At 44.7% G+C, this 16,322-nt stretch overlaps 1 protein-coding gene across 1 annotated transcript in view; it reads left to right on the forward strand.

The window, feature by feature from the left end:
- Window positions 1-16,322, forward strand: part of DENND6A (DENN domain containing 6A) — a 50,602-nt gene that overhangs the window by 32,268 nt on the left and 2,012 nt on the right. The window contains exons 13-19 of the mRNA XM_069966994.1: window positions 1,970-2,035; window positions 2,116-2,180; window positions 9,624-9,713; window positions 11,373-11,426; window positions 11,521-11,630; window positions 14,180-14,282; window positions 14,716-14,790. Of these exons, the coding sequence (XP_069823095.1) occupies window positions 1,970-2,035; window positions 2,116-2,180; window positions 9,624-9,713; window positions 11,373-11,426; window positions 11,521-11,630; window positions 14,180-14,282; window positions 14,716-14,790 (563 nt within the window). The remainder of the gene's footprint in view (window positions 1-1,969; window positions 2,036-2,115; window positions 2,181-9,623; window positions 9,714-11,372; window positions 11,427-11,520; window positions 11,631-14,179; window positions 14,283-14,715; window positions 14,791-16,322) is intronic.

The following is a 16,322-nucleotide window of genomic DNA, read 5'->3' on the forward strand; positions in this document are numbered from 1 at the left end:
TTAAAATCGCCTGGACTATTGATTTCTGCAAAAAAAAAAAACAAAAAAAAAACGACAGTGACTCTTTAACCCTTTGAGGACCAGGCCCAAAATGACCCAGTGGACCGCGCAAATTTTGATCTTAGTGCTTTCGTTTTTCCCTCCTCCCCTTCTAAGAGCTCTAGCACTCTCAGTTTTCTATCTACAGGCCATGTAAGTGCTTGTTTTTTACAGGAATAGTTGTACTTTGTAATGGCGTCATTCATTTTACCATAACATGTATGATGGAATTCCAAATATATTATTTATGAAGATATAAATAGGTGAAATCGTAAGAAAGAATGCAATATGGTAACGTTTGGGGGGTTCCTGTGTCTACGTAATGCACTATATGGTAACAGCGACATGATACTATTATTCTATAGGTCAGCCCGAACACAACCATATGCAGGTTACACGGATTCTCTAATGTTATATATATTTTTTTTTTTATGAAATCCTTTTTTTTGGCAATTAAATATTAATAAAATGGGCCTATTGTGACTCTTATAACGGTTTTATTTTTTCACCTACGGGGCTGTATGGGGTGTAATTTTTTCCGCCATGATCTCTAGTTTTTATTAATACCATATTTGTGAAGATGGTTTGTGAAGACGTTTTGATCACCTTTTATTGATTTTTTTTTAATATATAATGTAACATAAAATCGGTAATCTGCGCACTTTTTCCCCTCTTTTCGTGTACGCCGTTTACCGGTCGCAATGACGCTTGTTATATTTTAATAGATCGGACAATTACGCACGCTACGGTATATTATATGTTTATCTATTCATTTGTATATGTTTTATTTATATAATGGGAAAGGGGGGTGATTTAGACTTTTATTGGGGGAGGGGTTTTGGGGTAGTGTGTTAGTGTTTTGAACTTTTTTTTTTTTTTACACTTTTGAAGTCCCTTTGGGGGACTTCTACATACATTACTTTGATTTCTACACTGATGAATGCTATGCCATAGGCATAGCATTGATCAGTGTTATCGGCGATCTGCTCATTGAGCCTGCCTGTGCAGGCTCAGTGTAGCAGATCGCCGATCGGACCGCACGGAGGCAGGTAAGAGACCTCCGGCAGTCCGTTTCAACGATCGGGACCCCCGCAGTCACACTGCGGGGGTCCCGATCGGTAAGTGACAGGGGACTCCCCCTGTCACTTACACTTAAACGCCGCGGTCGCGCCGCGATCGCGGCGTTTAAGGGGTTAATGTCACGCTGCAGTGCGATCGCTGCAGCGTGTCATTACCGGTGAGGTCCCGGCTGCTGATTGCTGCCGGCCCCCACCTGCTATGAAGCGCGCTCCGCTCCGGAGCGCGCTTCATAGCGGGAAAAACACCCAGGACGTAAGGTTACGTCATGGGTCGTCTGGGGACAGACTTCCATGACGTAACCCTACGTCCAGGGTCGTCTAGGGGTTAAAGTTCATTAGCTTAGTGCCCAGGGCCAGGGAACTATCAGTGACCGCACAACCCAAGCGGACACATTTATTTTCGTTACATCCCCGGACATCAAGTGCTATAAATTGTATATACCTCACCACACTTTTAAATCACTTATGCACTGTGTGTTTGTTGTTGAGCTAATTTTAAATTGAAATTAAAAGTTAAGTTTTAAGCCGCCAAGGAGATAGGTATTTGGGACTCCTGTCCCCCAGTATAAAACGCTATTCAATGAATAGCGGCCGCAGAAAACTGACTTGTCAGTTTTCTACGGCGCCACTAGGGATCCCGGTCGGAGTGTATACTATGTGTGTACACTCCAGTTCGGATTCCTTAGAAGGCAGCACTACGTAAGTTCTGTAGTAATCACGGCCATTGTTACAATGGCCATAATTATTATGAAACTTACGCAGTGGGAACATGGCCTAAAAGTTTTAGGATGATAGCAATGAGTGGTATCACTTTTATGTATTGTGAACATGCAGTATTACATACATTGCAGGAGATGTGCCCAAACAGGTCAAAGTAAAGAAACTGAAAACACTAAAGACCCTGGATTCAAAGCCCGGTGAGTGTGCTGTTATATGCTTGTGCTTGGCCTCTTATGTGAGACTACTGTGTGTGTTTATAGTCTTTGTTTGTCTGCAGGGGTGTACAGCGCATATAAGTCGTATCTGAACAAAGACGAGGAGATCATCAAGCAGCTGCAGAAGGTAATTGTGAAATGTCTGTTACTGTGGTCACCTTCATCTGAACCGGACCAAACAGTTAATCTCTCAAAAGTTCTTTCCTTTCCAGTTCCTATCTCTTCCCCTTTCCTTGTTATTGGTTTCCCTTGGGGTAAATTTTGGCTTACCCTTAGGCCTCATTCACACGTCAGTATATTTTCCTGGATGAAAATCCGGATCCTCTATTTTTCATCCGCAATCCTCAAAAAATCATCTGTGTTGCATCTTTATTGTGTTCCGTTTTTTAATCCAGGGAAGAAAAAAAGGGGGGGGGGGATGGCAAAAATGATGTCATTAGATGTGCCAACCCCCCAAAAAGGTCACATGGTCGTCTGGGGGCCATTTTACAGTCATCTCTACCCTGTTTATTGAGAGGAAAGTACAGTAGTTCTACAGCTAATATAGTTTTTCTTGGCAAAACATGGAGTCTTTATAATTTTCAACTCTTTTGTCCCACAAACGCCTGCACATGTTCACCTGCTTCCTTCATAAAATGGCTGCCAGCTAAAGCTTTGGCTGTCCTGGCATTATGGGAATTGTAGTTTTGTAGCAGCTGAAGAGCCTGAGTTTGACACCCATGCTCTAAGTATATGGGACTGACCTATTGGAGAGCTGTGGACTGCTGCTTTATTCATAGAGAGGATGCTGGATCCCAACCAGTCTGACAGCTATCACCTTTGCAGTAGGTAAGGGATAACCTGTTATTTTTGCAATATAGCTTTTAAGGAACTTACCACTTAAAATTTTACACTTAACAGAGAACAATGTTTCAGCCCTTGCCTTTGTATATAATGCAATCGTTGCTATGGGCAGACGTTTTCTAATACAGGAAGCTAGAAACCAGAGGAAGGATCTTGCACAATCACAGCGTTACCATCCGACACTAATATGTGAGATGTTTCTTTCTCTTACACACGGTTCTAACAAAAGTAAAAGTGTCTGGTTGTTTAGTCAAGCAGACGGCGCTGTCACATCCTATACGGCAGACTGACCCCAGTCTTGGCGGACTGTCATGGTTCTCTCAGGCGTGCTGTATGTTTTCTCAGGGCAGAGAATACAGTCTGCAGCCAGGAGCATCATGCAGAGCTGTGTGTGATGAATTTGGCAGACATACTGCATGAGAAGTATTTGTAGCTATACTTTCACCTTAAAGTGTCACTGTCCCTTTAACCCCTTAGTGACCGCCGATACGGCTTTCTACGGCGGTCACTAATGGGCCTTATTCTGCTGCCATCAGCTTTTTACGGCGATGGCAGAGAATAAGGCTGCGGGGCCGGGACGGCCCCCACCCCATCCCCCCGGCTACCGGAGGTAGCTGAGGGGTTGGGGCAGTGTGTGAGGTCCGTCCCGGCCCCCCCCCCCTTACCGACGATCGCCGCTATTAACGTTATAGCGGCGGCCGTCGGTAAAGAGGATTACCGGTGCCGCCGCCACCTTTCATCTCCCCCCGCCGTGAATCTACGGCGGGGGGAGATGAAATAAGTGTATATCAGACCCCAGATCAGACCCCCCTAGTGCCCCGATAACTAACCCCCCTCCCCCGGCGGCCATCATTTCCAAGATGGCCGCCGCCATCGCTGTGAACCGACTAACGTCGGTTCACAGCGATTAAAAAGTTAAAATGAATAAAAGCCCCATGCTCTCCGCCACCGGAGGTAGCGGAGAGCATGGGGCAGTCATCGGGGACCCCCCTGTGGGGTCCCGGTACAAGCGATCAGCGGTATATACTATATACCGCTGATCGCTTGTACCATGTGCTCCCGGCACTTTTTATCCCCTTTCACCATAAATGATTGGTGACAGGGGATAAAAAGTGATGTCCCCCCACCCCCCAAGTCGCCCCCCACCCCCCCTGTCACCCCCGTCCCCGAGTCACCCTCCCTTCCCCATATACTCACCGGATCCACGGAGCTCCTTCCTCCTCGACGTCCTGGCTGGTTATGAAGTGCGCATGCGCTTCACAACCAGCCAACTCTGAAAATTTAAAGTGACAGAGACCAATTTGGTCTCTGTGACTGAACTATGATTACTGTGATAGAAAATATCACAGTAATCATAGTAATACAGTGAAAATGAATGTATAAAGTACAAAAAGTGACAAACATACAAAAAAATAAAACACACACTTTTTATTATAGTAATAATTGCAGTTTACTCCCAAATTACCCCTAACCCCTCCCCAGATTGCCCGTAACCACCGCACGTTGCCCGTAACCACCGCATGTTGCCCGTAACCACCGCACGTTGCCCGTAACCACCGCACGTTGCCCGTAACCACCGCACGTTGCCCGTAACCACCGCACGTTGCCCGTAACCACCGCACGTTGCCCGTAACCACCGCACGTTGCCCGTAACCACCGCACGTTGCCCGTAACCACCGCACGTTGCCCGTAACCACCGCACGTTGCCCGTAACCACCGCACGTTGCCCGTAACCACCGCACGTTGCCCGTAACCACCGCACGTTGCCCGTAACCACCGCACGTTGCCCGTAACCACCGCACGTTGCCCGTAACCACCGCACGTTGCCCGTAACCACCGCACGTTGCCCGTAACCACCGCACGTTGCCCGTAACCACCGCACGTTGCCCGTAACCACCGCACGTTGCCCGTAACCACCGCACGTTGCCCGTAACCACCGCACGTTGCCAGTGACCCCCTCCAGATTGCCCGTAACCACCCCAGATTACCTATAAGCACTTCAGTTTATCAGTAACAATCCCAGATTGTCTGTAACCCTTCCAGGTTGCACATAACCCCCCAGGTTCCCCGTAATCATGCCAGATTACATGTAACCCCCCCCAGATTGCACGTAACCACGCCACGATGCCTCTGACCACGCCACGATGCCTCTGACCACGCCACGATGCCTCTGACCACGCCACGATGCCCCTGACCACGCCACCATGCCCCTGACCACGCCACCATGCCCCTGACCACGCCACCATGCCCCTGACCACGCCACCATGCCCCTGACCACGCCACCATGCCCCTGACCACGCCACCATGCCCCTGACCACGCCACCATGCCCCTGACCACGCCACCATGCCCCTGACCACGCCACCATGCCCCTGACCACGCCACCATGCCCCTGACCACGCCACCATGCCCCTGACCACGCCACCATGCCCCTGACCACGCCACCATGCCTCTGACCACGCCACCATGCCTCTGACCACGCCACCATGCCTCTGACCACGCCACCATGCCTCTGACCACGCCACCATGCCTCTGACCACGCCACCATGCCTCTGACCACGCCACCATGCCTCTGACCACGCCACCATGCCTCTGACCACGCCACCATGCCTCTGACCACGCCACCATGCCTCTGACCACGCCACCATGCCTCTGACCACGCCACCATGCCTCTGACCACGCCACCATGCCTCTGACCACGCCACCATGCCTCTGACCACGCCACCATGCCTCTGACCACGCCACCATGCCTCTGACCACGCCACCATGCCTCTGACCACGCCACCATGCCTCTGACCACGCCACCATGCCTCTGACCACCCCACCATGCCTCTGACCACCCCACCATGCCTCTGACCACGCCACCATGCCTCTGACCACCCCACCATGCCTCTGACCACGCCACCATGCCTCTGACCACGCCACCATGCCTCTGACCACCCCAAATTGCCAATGACCCCCTCCAGATTGCGGTGCCCATGTCAGATTACAGGTACCCACCCCAGATTGCCTATAAGAACTTCAGTTTATCCATAACCACCCCACATTGCCCGTAACCACCCCACGTTGCCCGTAACCACCCCAGATTGTCTGTAAGCACAGCAGGTTGCCCGTGACCAGCCCACGTTGCCTGTGACCACCCCACGTTGCCGTAACCACAGCAGGTTGCCCGTGACCACCACACGTTGCCCGTGACCACCACGCGTTGCCCGTGACCACCACGCGTTGCCCGTGACCACCCCGCGTTGCCCGTGACCACCCCGCGTTGCCCGTGACCACCCCGCGTTGCCCGTAACCACCCCGCGTTGCCCGTAACCACCCCACGTTGCCCGTAACCACAGCAGGTTGCCCGTGACCACCCCATGTTGTCCGTAACCACCCCTGGTTGCCCGTAACCACCCCACATTACCTGTAATTTCATTTTTTTTATTTTATTTTAGTAACTGCGCTATTCTAATAACCATTACTAGCTGCGGTTTTGCTCCTGTAAATTGGCGCTCCTTCCCTTCTGAGCCCTGCTGTGTGCCCATACAGTGGTTTATGCCCACATATGGGGTACCTTTTTACTCAGGAGAACCTGCGTTACAGATTTTGGGGTGAATTTTCTCTCCTGTTCCTCGTCAAATTGAGAAATTTCAAACTAAACCAACATATTATTGGAAAAATTCGAGTTTTTCATTTTTACTGGCCAATTTTGAATACTTTCCTCTAATACCTGTGGGGTAAAAATGGTCACCACACACCAAGATGAATTCTTTGAGGGGTGCTCTTTCCAAAATGTGGTGACTTTTGGGGGGAATCTATTCTGCTGACACTACAGGGGCTCTGCAAACGCACCTGGCACTCGGAAACTTCTTCAGCAAAATCTGCATTGAAAAAGCTAATTGGCGCTCCTTCCCTTTTGAGCCCTCCTGTGTGCCCATACAGTGGTTTACGCCCACATATGGGGTACCATTGTACTCAGGAGAACCTGCGTTACAAATTTTGTGGTACTTTTTTCCTCTTGTTCCTCGTGAAATTGAGAAATTTCAAACTAAAAGAACATAATATTGGAAAAATTTGAGTTTTTCATTTTTACTGTCTACTTTTGAATACTTTCCTCTAATACTTGTGGGGTCAAAATGGTCACCACACACCAAGATGAATACTTTGAGGGGTGCACTTTCCAAAATGGAGTGACTTATGGCGAGATTTTACTCCGCTGGCACTACAGGGGCACTGCAAACGCACCTGGCGCTCCGAAACTTCTGCAGCAAAATCTGCATTGAAAAAGCTAATTGGCGCTCCTTCCCTTCTGAGCCCTCCTGTGTGCCCATGCAGTGGTTTATGCCCACATATGGGGTACCATTGTACTCAGGAGAACCTGCGTTACAAATTTTGGGGTACTTTTTTCCTCTTGTTCCTCGTGAAATTGAGAAATTTCAAACTAAACGAACATATTATTGGAAGAATTCGAGTTTTTCATTTTTACTGTCTTCTTTTGAATACTTTCCTGTAATACCTGTGGGGTCAAAATGGTCACCACACACCAAGATGAATTCTTTGAGGGGTGTACTTTCCAAAATGGGGTGACTTATGGGGGGTTTTCTATCTGTTGACACTACAGGGGCACTGCAAACGCACCTGGCGCTCAGAAACTTCTTCAGCAAAATCTGCATTGGAAAAGCTAATTGGCGCTCCCTTCCTTCTGAGCCCTGCTGTGTGCCCATACAGTGGTTTACGCCCACATATGGGGTACCGTTGTACTCAAGAGAACCTGCATTACAAATTTTGGGGTGCTTTTTGTCTCATATTGCTTTTGAAAATGAGAAACTTTAATCTAAACGTATATATTATTGGAAAATTTAAATTTTCAATTTTTTTACTGCCTAATTGTGAATACTTTCCTCCAGCCCCTGTAGGGTTAAAATGCTCATTATACCCCTAGATTAATTCTTTAAGGTGTGTGGTTTCCAAAATGGGGTCACTTATGGGGGTTTTCAGGATACCAGACTTCTAAATCCATTTAAAAAAAGAACTGGTCCCTAAAAAAATCAGTTTCACGAAAATGTGATAATTTGCTGATAAATTTCTAAGCCCCATAACACCCTAAAAAAGTAAAATATGTTTACCAAATTATGCCAGAATAAAGAAGACATATTGGTAATGTGACTTAGTAACTAATTTATGTGCTACGACTTTCTTTTTTTAGAAGCAGAGAATTTCAAAGTTCATAAAATGCAAATTTTTTTAATTTTTCATGATATTTTGATGTTTTTCACAAAAAACACACAAAGTAGTGACCAAATTTTGCCACTAACATAAAGTGCCATATGTCACGAAAAAACAATCTCAGAATCGCTAGCATACGTTAAAGCATCACTGAGCTATAAGAGCATAAAGTGAGACAGGTCAGATTTTGAAAAATTAGCCTGGTCATTAAGGCCCAAACTAGCTGCAGCACAAAGGGGTTAATTATTATTATTATTATTATTATTTTTTTTTTTTTTTTTTTTGCAGAAATGAATAGTACAGGCGATTTTAAGAAACTTTGTAATTGGGTTTATTAGCCGAAAAATGCATTTTTATCATGAAAAAGCAGTTTGAAGCTCTCCCCCCTGTCTTCATGATTTTCTATGGAGAAGGGAGGGGTGGAGGGAGATGAGGCACCAAAACAGCACAACAAAGAGTTAATTAACAGCTACATCACCGGCTGTCTCCTCTGATGTCAGCTCTGACCTCTGAATACCGGCTTTCATGCAGCTCCTGCTCTGTAATCCTTTGTTCTCTGCTCTCTGCTGGCGACTAATAGAATGGCGACTTGCCATAGAATAGACAGGGCTCGAATGATGTAAAAGAGTTTAGATTTCCTGATAATGAGCAGTGAATGAGAAAGAGGAGGTGGGGGGGGGGACCTGGGGAAAGTCTTTTTGAATGCAGATAATGGCATATTTACCTATTAAACCCAATTACAAAGTGTCTTAAAATCGCCTGCACTATTGATTTCTGCAAAAAAATAAAATAAAATGACAGGGAGAAAAAACATGTAAATTAAGCCATGTGTATTTTATCTATTGTGTAGGAGAAGGGGAAATTTTGAAATTTTCCTACGGTTTCCTTACTAGATAACCCAGCATTTCCATCCTGCACGGCATAGAGACTGTCACGTGCAAAATGAGGAGCAAAGTACAGATCAAGGAGGGAAAGGAAATGCTAGGCACTTGAGCCATTCAGCATTGCCCTGCTGGCACTTAAATATGAGAGAAAAAGGTGCACGGATCGCAAGCAGTAGTATGTATGATGGTGAAGGTGGAGTTAGCCCTACCTGGTGCTGTGGTCAGCTACATTATGTGAAACCCCCCTTATATACTGTCCCCTGATGCCAGAGCACAGTGCCTATTGACATTATTTATACCTCAGATGTATTGTAAAAACAACTTGTATTGGTCACCAGCAATCCTGGCAGAATATACTGCTGTACATGTACAGTACGTATGCAGAGACTTCTACTAAATGGGTGATGGAAATTGCAGAGCACAGCAGACGAGGACATCTACCGCCATCCATACGAAGTTTTAGTATCTAACTGTACTTGGTTTTCTGCCTGGTCATAAGGTTCCAATTAACTCATCAATTACTAGGAATGTTTCCAGCCATAGATAATAAGCCAGTCATATACTTGATGTTATATATTACAGTATATGTATTAGATTTCATGGATTTTTCTAATCTTTTGACTCTTTGTTGCAGGGAATTCAGCAGAAGCGCCCATCAGAAGCACAGAATGCCATTCTCAGGCGTCATTTCTTAGAGCTGACTCAGAGCTTCATCATTCCTCTGGTATGGAGCCCGCTCTTCTCTCTTGTGTACCACAGCTGTTCCCTGCTGTACCTTTCTTTGACTGTTGGGTCTGAATTTATCTTTAACAATCCCACTAGGCCCATATTTCACAATTTAACTTAGGGCCCTATTACACGAGAAGATTATTGTGCGAAAAATCGTTAAATCTTTCATATTTAAACGATAATCGTTCTGTGTAATTGCAGGCAACGATCGAAAAATCGTTCCTATGCCGTTGATTGTTGATTTAGATCTGAACCTAAAATTATTGTTAATCGTTCGCTGTAATTCCACATTCGTTTGCTCAGGTTCCGCATTTTTTCATTAATCGTTCAGTGTAATTTCACATTGCCCATTGTTTTGCTGGGATCAGAAGGAATAAACGATCATAGTAACGATCGCAATAACGATCATAGTAACGATCATAACTAACTATTATCGATCTGTGTAATATGGTGAATGATTTCAGGTTAACGATAAACAATCTAGTTTGCGATCATTTATCGTTAAAAATCGCTCCGTGTAAAAGGACACTTAAATACTGGATCAACCCCCCTTCCCCCCATGTGTCGTCATCTAGGACTCTCTTCTCTATAGCTTAGCCTTAGGATAGTTCACCATTATCTGATCAGTGGGGGTCCAATACTCAGCACTCTTGCTGATCATCTGTTTGCCATAGCCACGGCTTTCACATACACAATGAATGGAGCCAGAAGCAGAATGCACCATACATTCTGTAGTGGCCTTGCTGGGTTACTGCAGCTCACATTCAATTCACTTACGTGGGAGCTGAGCTACAGTCCACCTCTATTCACTATGTTTGCAGGTACTATGGCAAACAGCTGAACAGTGAGGGTCTTGAGTGTCAGACCACACTGATTTAAATATTGATGGCATAGCCTGAGGTTAGGGAATCAGTGAAAGCCCCATTAACCCCCTTTTAATTGTGCTTACTTCATAGAACTATAGCAATTTAGAATGTGCTATTAAATTTATGTCTTGAGGGTTTCCCTTTTTTTTTTTTTTCCCCACTCCATGGCAGGGGGAGGGAAAGGGTGGGGTGGGGGTTTGAACTGTAATATTTATTATGATATTGAAATGTATATTTATGTTTTTTATGGAATCAAAATGAAAATAAATATATAAAAAAAAAATTTGAATGTGCTGGCAATAATTACATTACCTGTATGGTACTGGTGAAATCCTGAAACAATGACCTGTTGGGGCTACAGGGAAACACAACAGTAAGGACCAATGGGACCAAAATTCCCAGATTGTTCTGTGGAGATACACAAAAATCAAGAGGAGATTTCAGCATGTCCGAGAAAACTTTCTGTTCTTTCAGTATCCATTACAATCCATGTAGAAAATGTTCATACAAAAAGTTTCTCGCCAACTGGCCCATAATAGTAAATTAAGGTATGATTAGGGTTTAGCTGATAGAAATGGGTCAGATTGTGTATTATTATTAATAATAATAATAATAATATTGTTATTATTTATTTTTATTTATTATGTGTTATTATTATTTATTATTTATTGTTATTATTTATTATTGTTAATATTATTTATTATTGTTAATATTATTTATTATTGTTATTTATTTATTATTAAATAATAATAATATATAAATGTATTAACCCTTATTTCTGTCTACAGGAACGATATGTGGCCAGTCTGATGCCTCTATTGAAGAGCATCTCTGCATGGAAGGTTAGTATGCAGTGTGTGAGAATACTGGAAGTCCTAACATCTGCCTTATGGTTTGGTTGGACATTTATCATTGCCTTCATTTATTTTCCTGCAGAGTCCTCCACAGCTTAAACCCTTCAGTCAAGAAGAGTTTATGAAGACGTTAGAGAAGACAGGACCTCAGCTCACCTCTCGGCTAAAAGGAGACTGGATAGGCCTCTACAGGTTATTGTTCTCTGGTGATATAATTGCAGCCCAATTCATGCACTTTTTTTTTTTTATTCGACACCATAAAACACTACTGCAAAAGTCATTAATAACATTTGTCCAGTTTTGGTTACAATGATGGCTATGGGTGTAAATTTCTTTTTTTTTAAACAGCAAATTCACTAGAAACATGTTATAGAAAATGTCATATTTATCCTAGAATGCCTCTGCTTTATGTACTGTGATCACACAATGTAAAGAATGTATTGAACTGCAAGAGACTGGTCTACCTTATTGTTGCCAGTTAGACATTGAAAGGATTAATGATGTATCCTGTGGCACACAGTGCGGAAATGACTCCTCTCCTCCAATATGAAGAGTCACTATTCCTGTTACATGTAATTGGAAATCTTAAGCCTATATTATAATCTCGCTATGGCGGCATGCAGCACTGAATAGATAGAGAAGACAAGTGCTCCGTGCCCATTAACCTTACCATCTGCCGCCTCTTATTAGATAAGTGACACTCATACATAAGGCCGCCTTTCATTTGCTCTTCCTTTCATCAAGATATTGGTGATCACAAGTCAGCAGATTGCTTTATAAATTGTATGACCCCAGTTAAAATGACGGAGCTCTGACCTATTCTTGATGCCATCTGTCACATGAGAAGAGCAGAAATTTTGATTTTTGTCAGAAATCTGATCCATATTTAAAGTGAAACTGTCTCATTTATTACATATGCGATACAACATATATAAAAATAATGATTATTACTTTGATCCCCCCACAACTCCCATTTGGCTCCTTTTTTCCTGTCCCCTGATGCTCATCTCTTCTAGCTTCCAAGATGAAAGGTCAAAGCATGATCTGCACACTCAGCCAATCACTGGCCACAGCAGTGTCCTGTCTCGGTCAATGACTGGCTGAGCGTTAAGGTCTTGTTGACCTCTTGTCTTGGAGTCAGGAAAAAGAGACAAGCATCTTGGGGTCAGAAGGAGCTGAACAGGAGCTGCAGAGAACTGGAGTAGATGTGTGGTTTATTGGGAGTTTTTTCTTCCCGCTCTTGGACACCCTGATCATCACTATGTGTGATATATTTCTGGTGGCAGGTTCTTTTTGTGAGTGGAAAAAACCCTTTTAGTGTACTAATCCACTTGACGTATTTGCTGCGTGAATCAGTCTTAAAAATAAGCAGGCAAAACGCAGGTTGGCTTTATACAATTGTTCTGCGTTAAAATACGCAATTGCGTATTTTTGAAGCGTGAAGCTACCTGCGTTTTTCGCACAGGTTGTTAACAACTGATGCTTTGCTAACAACAAGCTTCACGCTTCAAAAATACGCAATTGCGTATTTTAACGCAGAACAATTGTATAAAGCCAACTTGCGTTTTGCCTGCTTATTTTTAAGACTGATTCACGCAGCAAATACGTCAAGTGGGTTTGTACCCTAAAAGTGTCAACAGTTATCTGTGGGTAATTCTGGTAATGAATCATGTTTATGTTGCAGCGCCACCTCAGGTTATATATGTTGTATCATCCCTCCTCCTGGAGACTAACAATTCATTCCATACTTGTCTTTACCTTTTCTGTCTCCTTCCCTCAGTTTTGAGCAGCCACATTCTGCTAAAGACATAAAAAACTGTATCTGAGCTGTTCAGCCAGTCTCTGCTCTTGACCCCCTCCTCCCCCCTCCCTTCTGAGACAGTTGATGTAAACAACTCTCTATATGCAACTTTGTAATGTCCGGAGGATTAATTACAGTGAGTTCATCAGCAACTTGACCTAACATTAACCCTTAAAGTTGCAGATAAAGCCTCCCAAAGACTTGTTTACATCAGCAGTCTAAGTAGGGAGGGGGTAGGCAGGGAGATGGGGAGAGAGAGACTCTCACACAGTTTCTTGTGTCTTCAGCAAAAAAAGCAGCAGCTCAGAATTGGAGAAGGAGACTGAATAGAAAATAACATGTACAAAATGAATTGTTTTGTCTCCAGGAGGAGGGATGATTTAACATATGCTTTATGTAACCAGATTTAAGTATTGCACAGTGTCTATTTAAATAACTTGGCTGTCAATATCATGCTAAATAATACAGGTCCTGGCGAAAGGGGGAAGCTCTTTGTGGCTGCTCTTCACTCTGTATTCTGAACAGTAGATCTCTCTACCAAATCAGAATTTCCCAACAGGCTATATGAATATTTTCTGTGTACCCTGTTGGAGTCTCCTTATAAAATACTGATAGCAGAGGGCCCTGAAGACACTAGTGCATTCTGCTAACATGTTGGGATTTTGAACATTTTCAAATTCCCCAGCTGAAGACCTGCTGGCAAACGACAGTCTGTCCTTTATGGAGGTCTGATATAACCTGTAGCCTGAAGCTCATAGAGCCTTGCATTGGATACACTTGAACTACAGAATGTCGGGGTGAGGTTATATCACGCACTCCCACAAGTACTTTGTAACTTTACATCAGACAGGTACTGAATTGTTCTAACAATTCATGCAAGCTTCATACTTGGGAATTATCATATCAATGTCTATTTCCCCCCCCCCCCTCTTTATTAAAGACATTTTTTGAGATCGCCCAACTTTGACGGATGGTTCAGAGCTCGCAGAAAAGAAATGATGCAGAAACTCGAGGCTCTTCAACTAGAAGCACTTTGCAATGAGGTAATCCTATGTAACTCCATCATGCTTTCTATTGCAGGACTGAGAATATAATTGTGTCACACATTGTGGACAGGTAAGGCATCAAACATACACCCTCACATATAGAAGTCCGCTGTATTGCTGGCAGACTGTGCTGGGGACTGGTCAGAACGCTGATGGTGTGTAAGCAGACTTCTAGCTCTGACAGCAGGCACTCTCTGCGTTCACACGTACAGGATCTGGAACAGATTTGATGGTGCATTTTTGAAGCTGCAGATTCAAAGCAAATCAATTCTGGACCATCAAATCTTCGGCAGATCCTGTACATGTGAACACACCCTTAAGGAGTCTAGACTGACATCATTTTCTGGCTGCTTTATTAGGATGTTTTTTTTGGAAATGTAGGTCTGATAGTCATGTCGGTAATGCCATTGAATTTATAACTTTATTTTAGGATTTGCTGATCTGGGTACAGAAACACACTGAAGTAGAATCTGTGGATTTGGTGTTAAAGCTTAAAAATAAGCTGGTGAGTATCAATAACTGCCTGTGGTCTCTTATGCTTTGTATGTGGATAGTGTCGCATACGGTATCATGTGATGCATCAGGTAATGACCCACTCTGTACAGATATGTTCAAGCACAATGGGATTTGTGGCAGGTTGTGCTGCGACTTCACTGGGTTTTACTCTTGCTACATAGAAAGCGGTGTATATCTGCAACAAATGATTATATTGTCCACAGTATGTGAATGAGATTTGTAAAATATTGACTGCTTGCCTAGTACTGTAACCCACTGTGTATTTTACCTGTGCAAGTTTGGTCCTCATGGATTCATCTTAAGGGTGCCTTCACACCTACCAGATCCACAGCGGGTCTCACTTCTGCGGATTCGAAGCGAGAACCGCTGCGGATCCGGTATCAATTCACCCCTATGATAGCACATATTTGCAGCGGGATTGACATCCCGCTGTGAATATGTGCTTTAACTCCCTGGTGCCCGCAGCCCCGCCGTCGCAACCTCCATCCCCGGCGGCATCCCCCCATCAGCCCATCTCCTGCCTGCCGCCCCGAGCATACATTACCTGCTTGGCGGCACGGCTGCAGTGAGGCTCCTGGCTCCGGTCCCACTCAGCTGTTCTGAGCGGGATCAGAGCCGGCAGCCTCACTGCAGCCGCGCTGCCGAGCAGGTACTATATGCTCTCGGCAGCGGGCTGGGGGTGGGCTGATGGGGGGGATGTGGCCGGGATGGGGGGATGCGACGGGGATGCGACGGCGGGGCTGCGGGCACCAGGGAGTTAAAGCACATATTCACAGCGGGATGTTAATCCCGCGGCGAATATGTGCTATCATAGGGGTGAATTGATACCGAATCCGCAGAAGTGAGATCCGCTGTGGATCCGGTAGGTGTGAAGGCACCCTAAAGGAGGTTAACCCCTTCCGGCACCATGACGTACAGCTGCTTTGTGGTGCTGAAAACACGGTATAGAGAGGGGTTACAACATGACCCTGCTCTATACAGGGCCGCCTGCTATCACTAGCTGGGGGCTGCCAGTACTACCCAGCACACAGCAATCCTATGTGTAGGCTGTTTACCCATTTAAATGCTGCTGTCAAAACTGACCGACTTTTAATACCTTTTGGTGTTGAGTAGCTGCATTGGCTCCCCACAGCAAAAATAGAAACACAGAGAAGGAGCATTCCCTTGCGCAATAACTTCAAATACTGTTATGGAGGTATTCAATACCCGGTCCCTGAGAGGAAAGAGCCGACAGAGTACATTGCTCTTCTGGCATACTCTGGTCTTTCCGTCACTCCATAGGAATGAATAGAGCCACGGGTCGTTTCATAACAGAGCCGTGGGTACAGTAGCCCAAACCCTATAAAACGGCAAAAGAAAACAATTACATAATCATAATGTAAAAAAAAAAAAATGTTTGCACCTGATTGTATCACATGATGTACAAATATATACTATAAGAGACCTGTCAGTGCATCACAGTCCTGGTATAAGGACCTGTTCACACCAAGCAGTGGGCGAAGAATTTAAGAGGAAAGGTTT

The sequence above is a fragment of the Dendropsophus ebraccatus genome, chromosome 4, assembly GCF_027789765.1.
Source record: "Dendropsophus ebraccatus isolate aDenEbr1 chromosome 4, aDenEbr1.pat, whole genome shotgun sequence".
In the NCBI taxonomy this organism is placed as follows: Eukaryota; Metazoa; Chordata; class Amphibia; order Anura; family Hylidae; genus Dendropsophus; species Dendropsophus ebraccatus.